The 13,464-nt window shown below is 36.9% G+C and overlaps 1 protein-coding gene across 1 annotated transcript in view; it reads right to left on the minus strand.

The window, feature by feature from the left end:
• Window positions 1-223: 223 nt before the first annotated feature.
• Window positions 224-13,464, minus strand: part of LOC129229601 (potassium channel subfamily K member 18-like) — a 69,292-nt gene continuing 56,051 nt past the window's right edge. Inside the window, exons 2-4 of the mRNA XM_054863937.1 lie at window positions 8,783-9,123; window positions 4,496-4,694; window positions 224-1,705 (exon numbers count right to left, since the gene is read on the minus strand). Coding sequence (XP_054719912.1) covers window positions 1,494-1,705; window positions 4,496-4,694; window positions 8,783-9,123 — 752 coding nt within the window. The 3' untranslated portion in view covers window positions 224-1,493. The remainder of the gene's footprint in view (window positions 1,706-4,495; window positions 4,695-8,782; window positions 9,124-13,464) is intronic.

Below are 13,464 nucleotides of genomic sequence, written 5' to 3' on the forward strand. Positions count from 1 at the left end.
AATGAAAAGTTCAGGATCCGCTTGTTTCTTTTGCTTTTTAAAATTAAAACATGCAGAAAATTATCGGTGCGGCATTGTAAAAATAAGAGTCAATGCGCAATTAGAAGTGCTATACTAAAGAAAGAAAAAGTAGGAAAAAAAAGGAAAAAGTAGGAAAATAAGGAGAGAGCTCTAAAAAGTAGGAAAAAGTAGGAAAAATAGGAACTCTTCGGGGTCTGTAAGACTCATTTTAGGAGAATGAAGAAACGCAAAAGGGGTCAACAATGAACGCTATCTACTGGAGTTTAAGGTTCATCCACTGGAGTCAGGGTCAAAATTACAACTATCAAAACATCACCAAACAGGCAATTGCTTCGTTCAAATGTGGAAGCAATTTTCACCCGTCATACCTTGACGGGCGATTTTTTAGTTTAAAATAAAAACCTTTAACCATACCCATAACTAATCATTTACCCTGTAGATAAACATAAAGCTACTTCCTATTTGCAATGAGTAAGCTAAAATTTTTATGACTCTTCCCTAGTTGTCAATCTTACATTCCAAAAACTACCCGCAGTTATTATCGACCAGATGTGGCATAGGGAATCATAATAAATCATCTAAATCAGTGGTTCCCAAAATGGCCCACATGGATTAAGGCAAGGGGTCCATGTCAACGGACGAAAAAACTGAGCGTACATGAGATTCAACTAAGAGTCCACGAGATTGAATCCTATTTAAGCAAGTTATAACGAAAATCTCGCCAATATAGTTACATAATACTTATGTAATAAGTCTATACGATTTATAATTCTTGTGTCGCACCCAATCTTTGTGCGTACAATTTGTACTTGCACATTTTATACCAGCAGCAAGGACCCTCCTCCGTCTTTTCCCAACCCTCTTTCCACCCGAGACGAAACTTCGGCTGTAAATGAAAAAGAATAAAGTGATAGCAAAAAAAATTCGTAAAAAATAATTCTGAAAGTTTTTCTTAAAAGTTAAATAAGTTAAATTCTTTAGCTGTCGTGTGACTTTCTCTAACATATGTTTTTCATCTATATGTTTGTTAACATCTTTGGTAATACTTAACGGTTTACATCTCTGTTTTGAAGTTCAAATGCAAATGGTACACTTCCTTATTTTACTTTGTTTTTGGGAGAGATCTCTTGAAGGGGATCTACGAAAATCAGAAAAAACAGAAAGGTGATCCACGGAGCAAACGAGTTTGGGAACCTCTGATCTAAACGAATGTTTCGAAGTTTCAAGAGTTTAAAAAACAATGGCTTTCAGATTCAATTTTTCAAAACTGTTTCTTCATTCTTCATCTGGGAATTCAACCCAACTGAATACGCAAAAGGACTTTAGAACGTTCAAATGTCTCCTCGCAACTTAAAGAACTTCGTCCTCGGTATCTGTCGAGCACGGTTTGTGCCCACCCTTTTCCTCAACCGAGCGAAGCGATGCCCGGAACCTCGAAGAATTTTGAGCGAATAATCCGGCAAAAGCTCCCTTCATCCCATGTCGTCATCATCTTCTTGATCTTTGATGATTCCTATCCGGCGGCCGCAAGCTCTGACCTTGTGTATGACCTCTTCTTGCATCAGGTTGAAGCACATGGCAATGAGGGCCATGCCGAAAAGTAGATACAAAGAACACATCACCAATTTTTCTTGCGACCCACCATCTGAGATGACTGAATCACCCGGCACCAAGTCACCAAAACCTGTTGAAATAAGGGAAAATGTTAGACTACTTGTTGTCTCCTGGTTCAGAACAACTTGATCGTTTCCAAAAGATGACCTGATAGCCATTTTCAGCACCTCTTTTGTTCGAAATTTTCAATATATCAAAGGAGATTCAGCCCCTTTCACATTGGTTAATCGAGGTTCTACGGTGTAAAAATAACCTATGAAAACTTATAACTTGATTTTCAAAAGCGTGGCTTTGCCACGAAAGTTAAATGGAAATCGATGGAGTGATGTGTGAATTATGCTCGTTAGAATGAACATGAACTGCTTCTGCCAAAGAGAGGAATTAGAGATGTGCTTGTGGGCAATGAAACGTAGACATTACACTCTTTGCAAAGATACACACAGAACGATTTTACTAACTGGAATGTCAATCGTCTCCTATTCAAGTCGAATAACATATCGAGCAGAAATTTCGCTTTTATCATCAAGTTGTAGATTTTTACTTTCATTTACCATCCACTTTGGGTACAAAAGCATTTCTGTATGAGTAGAAAAAAAAGCACCTTTGATCCCAGCGTTGAAACGAGAGTCGCGGAGCAATCACTATATCTCGTCTCATGTAAAATGTCTAGAAAAGTTTTGACACCTTGTCCTGCATTCAAAGGTTCGAGCATCGCATGCAAGACATGACTTCAAACTGATTAGTACAATAAAATGGAGTAATTAATGCTAACTTTTTTTGGACTTTGTCTCAATAGACGAACCACAAAATGTTATACTCTTTTTAACCGAAAATTATGAGCCTAGTGACTAGGCTAATAAGGCTAAAGCTTATTTATCGGTGGAATGTAGTCCATACATCACTTGACGGCAGCTAATTCGCCAGTAAGCTGTATAACTTAATCAGGACAAGAGTTTTCGATAAACTGTCCTATGTGATAAAAACGAAATTATGTTACATCAGCTGAGCTATAAAGAAATCTGGAACGAATACTGGGTGATTGATTCCGCATCGCTCTCTAATAGACAATCAAGGCAGAAACTCCATGGCGCCAAGTGGTTAAAAAAAAGAAACTTAAATAGATTTGGAGCTTTTTATTTTTTACCACAAAATTCACAATATATATTTTTTAATACAATAATCTTTACATATTATTATGCTTCACTTGTACTGTTAACTACACTTCTGTTTGTGAAATTGCAACACCACGAAAGACTTACGCGAGTGAGCTGAAAATTGCAGGAAATGTAAAGTAGAACATGATATGCAAATGCTTAGAATTGCAGACCAGTAGCGCATGCGTATGCTGAGCAGCGCCCTCTGAACGGCGGATCGAACCGAATACAAATAGAAGGCTGTAGCGAGACGTGTATGATTATCGGTGGTTATATGCTAAAGTAAACGTTAACTTAATCTTCACTATGCCTCTTCGACGAAAGAAAGCGAAATTTGAGCAAATTTTGGAGTTTGAACGGGGCAGAATCGTCGGCTTTCGTGAAGCTGGATTGTCTTATCGTTCAGTAGCCGCTCGTGTGCAGCGTAACAGCAGCACAATCATGTGTGTTTGGAAGCAGTGGACGGACGAGGGTCGGACAGCTTGGAAATCCGGAAGTGGACCCCGAAATGTGATTTCAACTCGCGGGGGCAGACACCTGGTGCGTATGGCGCTGACGGACCGCACAGCTTCTTCTAGACAATTGGCAGCGCAGTGGTCTACAGCTACAGGTGTTTCATTGTGTGCTTCATCAATTCGGAGACGTCTGCTGCAGCGTGGCTGCGCGCAAGGATTCCTTTATACAGGATTCCTCTCATGCAAAACCATCGCCGCCTGCGGCTACAATGGGCCAATGTGCATAGGAGCTGGCGTGATGATTGGCAGCAAGTCGTCTTTTCTGACGAATCCCGCTTCAATTTGTGACACCATGATGGCCGAATTCATGTCAGGCGCTATGCCGGTGAACGGTACATTCCGGAGTGCATTATCGAACGCCACAGTGGACGAACACCCGGAGTTATGGTCCCGGAGCATATCATGGACGATCACAATTGCTACGAATTGTAGGCAATTTGAACAGTACCCGATACATAAAAGAAGTTTTACATCCCCAAGCTATTCCTTTCCTGCAAGGATTGCCAGGGGCTGTATTCCAGCAGGATAATGCCCATCTACATGTCGTCAGGACTGTCAAATCCTACCTTGATTCGCAGAGGTACAGCTTCTTCCTTGGCCTGCATATTCCCCGGATATGTCACCGATTGAACATGTGTGGGATTTCGTTGGGCGGTGTCTCGCTCGTGATCCTCGTCCTGTTGCTTCGACAGTCGAACTTTTGTCGCGCATACAAACAATATGGAATATTCTTCCGCAGGCAGATATTCAAACTTTGTTTCACTCCATGCCGAGTCGTACAGCAGCTCTCATTGCGGCGTGTGGTGGCTACACAAAATACTAATTTCTATCTCTCTTATTGTTTGTTTGGTTTGAAAATGTAATCATTTATTTGTACCATTACCACTCAACTGTGTATTAAATTTTATTCAATTATGATGCTTCCTTCATGGTGTTGCAATTTTCACAAACAGTAGTGTATATTTCGCTATGACGGCTCAAAATATTAAGACAAGTATATTTATACTTATCGGCAGTCTAGATTCCTTGTTAAAGCATAACAACTACTTGCTCCAGATTTCCCCAGTTCAGTGGTAACGCCTCTTTACTAAGTACGCTCAAAAGAATTCATGCAAAATTTGTGACGAACTATTTTTACAAAACTTATGACGAATTGATAAAAAAAAAAAAGACGTTACTTTCGTCACTCACCTATAGTGCTGAGGGTGACGAAGCAAAAATAGGAACCATCCAGAAACCCCCATCCTTCCCAGAGGGAAAACAAAACAGCTCCGCCGGATATATAGCCAATGAGTATCACCATGCATAAGGTTATGGGCACGGATACGCGGGCTTTGCCATTGAAATCTTCATCTCGGTACATATCATCTGGAATGGGTTCAATTCGTACCTGCAAATGGAAGACATTACTTTTAACTTAATCACTCAGTTACTAAAATATAATAAATTTTTGCTACTTTAGCAAAATTCATAATACAATAAAGTTTTTAATTAATATGGAAAAAGTAAAGAAATAAAACTACGTTTCAATGCACAAATTAGCAGGAAATTCCATGCTACTTTGTGCATCAAATTTTGGTTTTTATTCTTTTACAGTAAAGTTCGTTCGTAACAGAAATACATTAGAGGCAGTAAGAAGCAAAGAGATGTATAGTGCGACTCTTGGGTAAGTTGAACAACAACATCGGCAATATTTACCTCTTTTCAAGTAATAGAGAAGGGTAATTGGCACTGACCTGAGTGGGGTACTTTCTTAGAAGTTTTGCAAAAGTATTCCAACTCAAATCCGTGGCAATAAAGCGTACTTTTTTTATTATTATTAAACTCACGAAAAAGAGTTAAACATGTCAAGGTCATAGCTAAACGACCCAGAGGTGCACTACAAGGGGACTTTTTCAAGTTTGAGTAACAGGCGTGCAAAGATCAAACCGTAGAGGAAGGCTTTCAATGAAAATTTATCCAAGTAATGCTGTGTAACATATGCTGTGTAAACACAGATTAAAACTTCTTCCCGAACTAGTACTGGTTATCTTCAATTTTTTTAAGTTTGGCACTTACCCTCTTAAACTTTTATGTGTTTTCTTTATATTCACAGCTTAAGCTTGAATGCAAATGAACAAATCGCAACTGCCTTACATTCCTTTTACATGATTTTATTCCACATATAACTACAGAGGACGAGTAGCACACGATGGATATACTACACAAAAAGAGTTAGAAATTATACCAAGAACAGAAGGTGGGATGGAGCGAGCTGCCTCATAATCTGTATAGGATTGTGTAGGCATCAATAACTCTCCACCATAGCTTTTATCCGCCTTCTCTTAAAGCAACTTGAACAGTAGTGGTGTATGGATGGAATGGCGAATTAGTCTTTTCAACGCATTTCCAATTGTAGATTAAATCACTTTATATCACTGAGGCATCGGGTTTCCAAACCCAAACTACCCCTATATAAAAATTTTTAATGCCTCATTGCGTGCAATATGTGATATGGGTGGTGGTGGGAAACTAATTTAAGCACGAACTTAGTGGGAAAATTTCAATTGCCTCATCTTCTGTGATACGAAATATGGGTAGCGGCGGAGGGCGTGGGATATCTACTAGGAACTTATCACTTTTTTGAAGCCTGGAAGCTGATGTGTTCCTAGCAACATACTGGGAAAGAAAGTGAAGGAAAAAACTTAAAAGAAAGGAAGAAACTCTCTGTATGACAGATTGAGTTCTCATCTTCTGATTTTGGAGGTGGTGAAGAATGGATCTGCCTCCAGGTCTGTGACATGAACTGAGGGTACTGAGATCGATCTAAAGAGCTGAACCCATGCCACCTATATAAAATCTACCAACTGCTGCCTCTCATGCAATATGTGATGTACTGTGAATGAGAGACGCTGAATTTTCAGCAGAGAATCCTTCTGTAAGAAAATCACGGGACGCGGGAGCGTCCGCCCCGCCAAGGAAACCAAACGTCAGCAGCCAACAGAAGCAAATCCACCGTCAAAGACGAAAGAAAATAAAAGCGACAAAGAACAAGATTACACGACAGAACAAGTTGGGGTTTTTTGGGTTTTTCACCCCTCTGTATCTCTGCCCCTCGAAGACCCCCGGAGTTGATTTTTGGTACATTCAATCTGACGCCGTAAACCAAAATACAATCTCTTGGACCATCAAGGGGAGGAGGTATTAAAAATCACTGTTCAAAAAAGTTTTCGCTTTCTTTGAGAGGGCTACAGCCCAGACGAAAAAGGAATCAAGCTGAAATTTCGCACAAACATTCATTGTACCCTACTGATGTGCCTTTTGTGCCATTTGATCCTCTCCCCTTCCCCCTCGTTTTTACCCCCCAAATTGTACCTTCGCGGAGTTCTATCACAGCCCTCCGGGGGGCTACAGTAATGATTTTTTGTATACATATTCTTGGGGGGCCATTGAGTACATATACAAAAATTCACCCCAGGGACATCATGGGCCGGAGTAATTGAAGTTTAAAAATCACTAATTTTCCCTAAATTCTTATGTACTTACTTTCAGCTCACAGGGTTTGTTTATCTCGGACTGCAATTGCAAGGTTAGAACAGATCTAACAGTTATTAGAAAGTTGTCTTAGGAAATGAAATTCAATCAAGACTAAAACATATCCAACAGTTGCAACTAGACGTTAAATCGCGGATATCACAAATTTGCCACAGCGACTGCACATGCGCGTAGACTTAGCTCATTGGGCTTTCTGTTTTCAGATTCTATGTTGTTTGTTTATACTTAAGCAGAGAAACAAATTAATGAATGAGATTAGAATGCTGTCCTCCCCCCCCCCCCCCCAAAGTTTGCCGATACGAAATTTCCTTCCCCCTGTTTTTCAGTTTTGATATATTTATGGAGGGAAGAAATTTTAAATGTCGGCGCGAAACTGGGGTTAAACCATTACAATATTTTACGTGACAAATTATATGAAACTGTACGCATATGAATACGGCACATATAACTTTTTAATTGAAAGCGAAAAATAGCACTTTTTTTATTGGTTTGCTTATTTTCTAAATTAATGGATTTTTCACAAACAACAGATAATGAATTGAAAATATATGAAATATGTGTGTGGATATCCGTGCTTTGCAGTAATTTGTTAGCTGAAAATTTTTTTACAATTTAAGCAAGACTTTTAATGAGCTTAGTCCGCGCGCACCATGCGCATTCGCCATGGCAAATTTGACATATCCGCGATTTGACAGCGAGTAAAGTTGTATAGATCTTCTGACACATTCAAATTTAAAATATTTAATGGCTTAGTTTTTTTTTTTTTTTTTTTTTTTTTTTGCTTGGTGATAACATGCGTTATTTCGATTTTTTAAATGAACTTTTCAACAAAACTAGGTATTACAAAAGACAAAGACTTCTATCAAGAAAAAGATAAATCAAACAATTAAAATTATCCCAGAAAACGTAAAATAATCCACAATTTAAGAAAAAATGTAATTAAACAAAAAGTGAAAAGCTAGATTAAAATAGCCCTCAAGCTGTAAATCATTTTAAAAAAAACCTTCATGAAAATGTTGAATAATCTGTCAAATAAAGAAACTGTAATAGAATTTATTGCGAAGTTGTAAAATATTTGAAAACAATATAATTTAAAGTATAGTATTTTATTATCCAAGAACTTTTCTTTGCAACAGAGAGGATACAAGATTGCAATAAAATTTAAACCGCCCAATTCTCGCAAAATGAACATAGAATCTTAATAGTCAGAAAATAACTTGACGTAAAATTAGGCTAGCCATTATTGTTCCTTAAAAACACAAAACAGCGTTGATTCAATTGAAAATTTTCTGACTTGAAGTTCTCAATTCTAAAAATACAGACAAAGTAATAATATCAATGCAAAAAGATGTGATATCTCATCAAAAACAACCCTGTTGTAAAAATTTCCCCGCCAAGAAAACCTTTAACTTTTCCGCACAAAAAAGAAAACCTGCATCCTAAACCCAAAAACCCTCAGTCATAAAAAGTTAGGATATCTAGTTTTCCCGCCAAGTGTCTGCCAAACTATCATCCTCCCTCTTCTCCTTTTTCATCACAGCTGCTTCCATCAGAACCTCCTCCCACCTTCAACTCTTCAGAAATATGGATAGATCTTTTAAATTGTTTATCTTGTTTGGCGGGAAGCTTTTTAAAGTGAAGTGGTTGCTTGGTGAGCAAAAAGTTTCCCGCCAAATAAGATAAACAAGTTAAAAGATCTATCCATATTTCTGAGGAGTTGTAGGTGGGAGGAGGTTCTAATGGAAGTAGCTGTGATGAAAAAGGAGAAGAGGGAGGATGATAGTTTGGCAGATACTTGGCGGGCAAACTAGATATCATAACGTTTTATGGCTGAGGGTTTTTGGGTTTAGGATGCAGGTTTTCTTTTTTGTGCGGAAAAGTTAAAGGTTTTCTTGGCGGGGGAAATTTTTATAACAGGGTTGTTTTTGATGAGATATCACTTACCTCATCTTCTGTGATACGGGATATGGGTGGCGGCGGCGGAGGTGGTATACCCATCGGAAACTTATCGTCTATCTCGAGCCTGGAAGATGATGCGTTCCCAACAATATGCTGGACCCTCCACGACTCAGCAGCGCGCCTTCTTCTAGCCTCCACCGAAGCCGCATCTCCACCACCGGATCCGCCGCAACAGGCGCAAGCTCTACTGTAGAGGTACCGGAAAGCTTTGGCCAAGATGTCGCCAATGTTGGTGAGGTACAGAAGCATCAAAGGAATGCCGATAATGGCGTAGAAGATTGTTGCGATCTTCCCTGGTCCGGTTCTGGGAGCAATGTTGCCGTATCCTGAAATTAATGAATAAGGTTTTGAGTGAGGGAAAAACTTAGTGACCCACACATGTTTTGATGTCACAAGGGTTACTTTTACTATCACAGTAAAAAATTAACTTCAGGATATAAGTATCAAAGCTCTCACCTAATTCTGGGCATTAATGAAATATTCATTGTACATTAATAGTGATTCATAGTTATAGTTTCTTTAGAAATACCCAGCAAGACAATTGCAAGAAAAAGTTGAAGACTTTAATTTTGAAGAATATTTAAAAAAAACTCTTTTACTCTCTAAACGGTAACATGCTTATTTTTTACTGCTTTTTCGACTATATCATTTTACATTCCCTCGCTTCTGCAAATTAATAATTTTATTTCAATTAATGGCCCAAAATTGGTAGTTGCAAATGGAGCCTCAAAGGATTAACGTATTACCACCATAAAAAGCTCAACGTAAAAGCTTAATTCCCCTGAGATTCCTGGTCCAGCCGAGCGTCCTTTTTGAGGTTTTGAGATGCACTGCCAGAGATTAAACTTTTGTATGGATTAGTTTCGGTTAGTGAGATCTTCATTCATGGTCGAAAGCCAAACCCAGTGTGGTCCAGCAAAAATCCCTGTCTCTTTCTATAATCCAGAACAAATGAAAGGTTCTCAAAAAGTGACTTTAATAAACAAAGTTAATGGCACTAAATTTGAAAATTACGTTGAAGTTAAAGGTAAAACCATTTCTTTCTTGAAATCAAATTTATAGAACTAATTTTCATCTTTTAAAAAATATTAGAAAAGAAAAAAAAACATGTTTTGAAAAGAAGTGAAGAGATTACAAATCTCTACTTTTTAACTTTTTTTTTTTCTTACCTCTTATAGACTTGTCCGAGCCCCAACGAGTACACGGTCTAATGTTGACAATCATTATCGTAAAAGATGATTATTTATCATCCAATATTTAAATCTATTAAGGTACTGTTAAACCATTTTACTTCATAGGACTCATTTAAATAATGTTCTTACTTTTTTTTTTTTTTGCTGAACTTTTCTACTACAATAAAATACAGAACTGCAAAGCTTATTAACCCAATTCTACTATTCAACAACTAAGCCTTATCTTCCACATCTTCCAAGAAAAATCTATAATAACATGTCGCAATCAAAAATCTAATTTAAAAATGGCTTTATATGTTTTGCAATTGAATTGCCTCACATTGAAAATTGTAAAATTTTAAGTACTTGGATCACGTAATAAAGAAACGAATACTCATTCTTCCAAACAAAGTAAATGAGCTCATTAACATCTCCGTTCCTAAACAGTAAAACAAAACTTCTTTGTTTTCAAAAGTTTGAACATCGGGCTAATTTCTTTTCGTACAAAAATATGCACATTTAAGAAAAAGAAACCCCGAATTCTAAAGCTTCATATCCATTCGAAAGGCTATAAATATTTCCCGCCATTCTTCTCAAATGGAGCCAATTACAACAAGAAACATTATAGTAATTAAGTTAAGCATCAAATTTCGTTCGGAACTAAATCACAGAATCAGTAAAATAATTAGACTGGGTTTAATGCGCCATCAATTGGAAAGAGCAAATACTTTGAAAACAATGCGTATGCAGATACCGAAACAATTATCTGGTGTTCTTCTGCTTTCCAAATACTATGTTGATAAACAAATCACTTATAGGTTCAAGTTTACTAAATAATTCGCTTAGATTGTTATCTTTCCTGTTCTAATATTACCTGCATTGTTTTGTCTAAATGTCTATCAATTCCACGCCTTTCTGGGGGGGGGGAGAATAAGTTTTTCTCTGCATCATTTTGGATGTCTTAGATCATTAGCGTATCTTTGTCTCTTTGTGGTAGTATCCGATAGCATCAGCTTGGCTTATTGCGAATGTTTTGAAATTACATAGTTTATTCGGGGGTTTTTTTAAAGAGAAAATTGATAAATCCGTTGAAGCAATTCAGTCAGCGTTGTTCTTTTCGACGATGTTACAGGAGCTTAGGCAAATTGATACTATGCATAATAAACTCTCTACTTCGTTTACAATAGCAGCTGAATTCAACATGAGATCCATCTGGTATACAGTAGTTTAACTGATATAAGAAAACATGAAAAACCCCTATCAGGCAATTCGATAAGTGTTTCACTTGAAATAAAACAGCTTTTCAGTTTTCACTCCAGGGTCCGCCATACCTACCCCTATTTGTGGTTTAACCCGTTGTATGGGACCCTGAAAACAGCTCTGAATTTTTAATCCAAACCAGAAACCGAGCCCTTCCAAAGTCTTGTGATTGTAGGAATTTTTTTAAGAAAAAAAAAGAAAAAAGTATTATGAGAAGATAACAAAATTTAACACATGTGTTTTACTGAAAAAGAAGTATAGACCTTAATTGGGATATAAATTATATCCCTATCCTCAAAAATAAAACTTATTTCCAAAAAAATTTTCCATCTTTTACATCATTTCTTGATTCCAACTATACACACTTGGACTTCTAAATGCTGCAGTTCTCAGAGTATACCTATTGTTCACAAAACCAAAGAGAGCCTAAATTTTCCTTTTTATGGCTTTAATTTCGAAACTAAGGGGAGAACCCACTTTTCCCATGCGTTTTCACAAATGCCTTGATATGTAGCAAAAAATTGCATTTTAAGTCTTATTTGGAAAAAATGTCAACGGAAACTAACGGATACCCAGCCCTTATCACTTGTTTAAAAGCAACTTAAATGAAATTTTTTGGGACTTCATTTACAAGATTTTTGACAGGACCCCCTCCCTCCCTAGTTTATATCGTGATGATAACTTTAAAAGGAGGCTTTTGGAGGAGCTCATGAATCTTCCATCCCTTTCTAAAATATGTATAAATATATTTAAAAATCGAATTTTTATAACCTCTAGGCAAAATATTTCCAGGAAGGAAGGATTCTAAGCACCTTCACTCTTCCTTAATGTAAGCAAACATTACCTAAAGGTGCATTTTTAGGAATATTTTGGTTTCTAAGCTTTATTTTCAAAAAGTATTTTGGGGCCAGCGCCCGAAACCTGACCTTTCTCCGCACATCATCAAAAATAGACAAAATGCGTTTTGAGTTTCCTAATTTTCAAAAATTACTCGGAAATTTAAATTTTGAAACATTTTCGAGGGAGATTCCTAAATCCACCCCCTCATCTAATGTCTCGATAAACCCGAAAATTGTGTTTTTAAAACTTCATTTTAATAAAATTTATGGGGAGTTCGGAGTTTGTTCAAAAATTTCGGATGGCCCCACCCAAAACAATCGGCTGGATCCGTCACTGACTCGCTCATTGGCTATTATATGTATGGATTGTTAAAAATTATGAAAAATGAGTATTTTGATTTACAATCTACCTATTTGTCAATGTATGAAATAATTCAAATGGGAAATAATTTTGTTTCCTTTCCCGAGCAACCATGACATTTTCAAACACAATATAGCGTTCGCAAACAACATTTGTTAAGAATATTAACAGTTAACTTCATAACGACTATTATTCATATTTTTGGCAGCGATTAAAAAGCTTGTCCCACCCACCAATGACCGAGCAAGTAGTATTATTAATACTACTTAAAATAATAATAAAAAAAAATTCTCTATATTAGATGTTCGAGTAACATCAAACAACGTTCTGAAAGTTAATAATAAATGAATATCCCAGTTTAAAAAATGTATAGGGGAAGTTCGTTTAGTATCAAACAGCGGGTAGTATCGGACAAGGGCTGCTTCTTAATTCCGCCGCCAGCGGCAGCACGTACTAGGTCAACATAGTGTGCCGTATTGAGGAAGAAAGTCACAGACGCTATATTGGTTCAAATCAACCGTTCGTTCTGGTGTGCAAAGCTAGTTGTTTGTTTGTTGAGAGAATTGCAGTGCACGAACTTAACTTCTGGGGCATATATTTATACATAGAGTAAGTTATATTGTTTCATTGTTATACCTTTAGAACGATAGTATATTAATCTAAGTATTATGAGCTATAAAAGTGTCTAGCTTAAAAAATAACCTAGTGGTAGTTAAACAACTGTAGCTTTACAGTCGGGTTGTATCGGACAAACCAATTTCGGGTTGTATCGGACAAAGTTACGGGCACTAAAATAAAATACTGACGTTGTTTTTCTTTGTTCAACAGTTGAAATGGAAAAATCACGACATAAATGGGATGAGAAACAAATATGAAAGAAGCCATTGAAAAAGTTGGCTATATTTTTCAACTTTTATAAAAAATTATTACTTATTTTCATTTTTAGACTTGTATACTATTTTAAGTAACCAACTACTGTGTTCGTTTCATTTTTTTGCACATTAAAATGTTATTTCTGAACTATTTGTTTTTATT

Source organism: Uloborus diversus, chromosome 9 (assembly GCF_026930045.1).
Source record: "Uloborus diversus isolate 005 chromosome 9, Udiv.v.3.1, whole genome shotgun sequence".
Lineage (NCBI taxonomy): Eukaryota > Metazoa > Arthropoda > Arachnida > Araneae > Uloboridae > Uloborus > Uloborus diversus.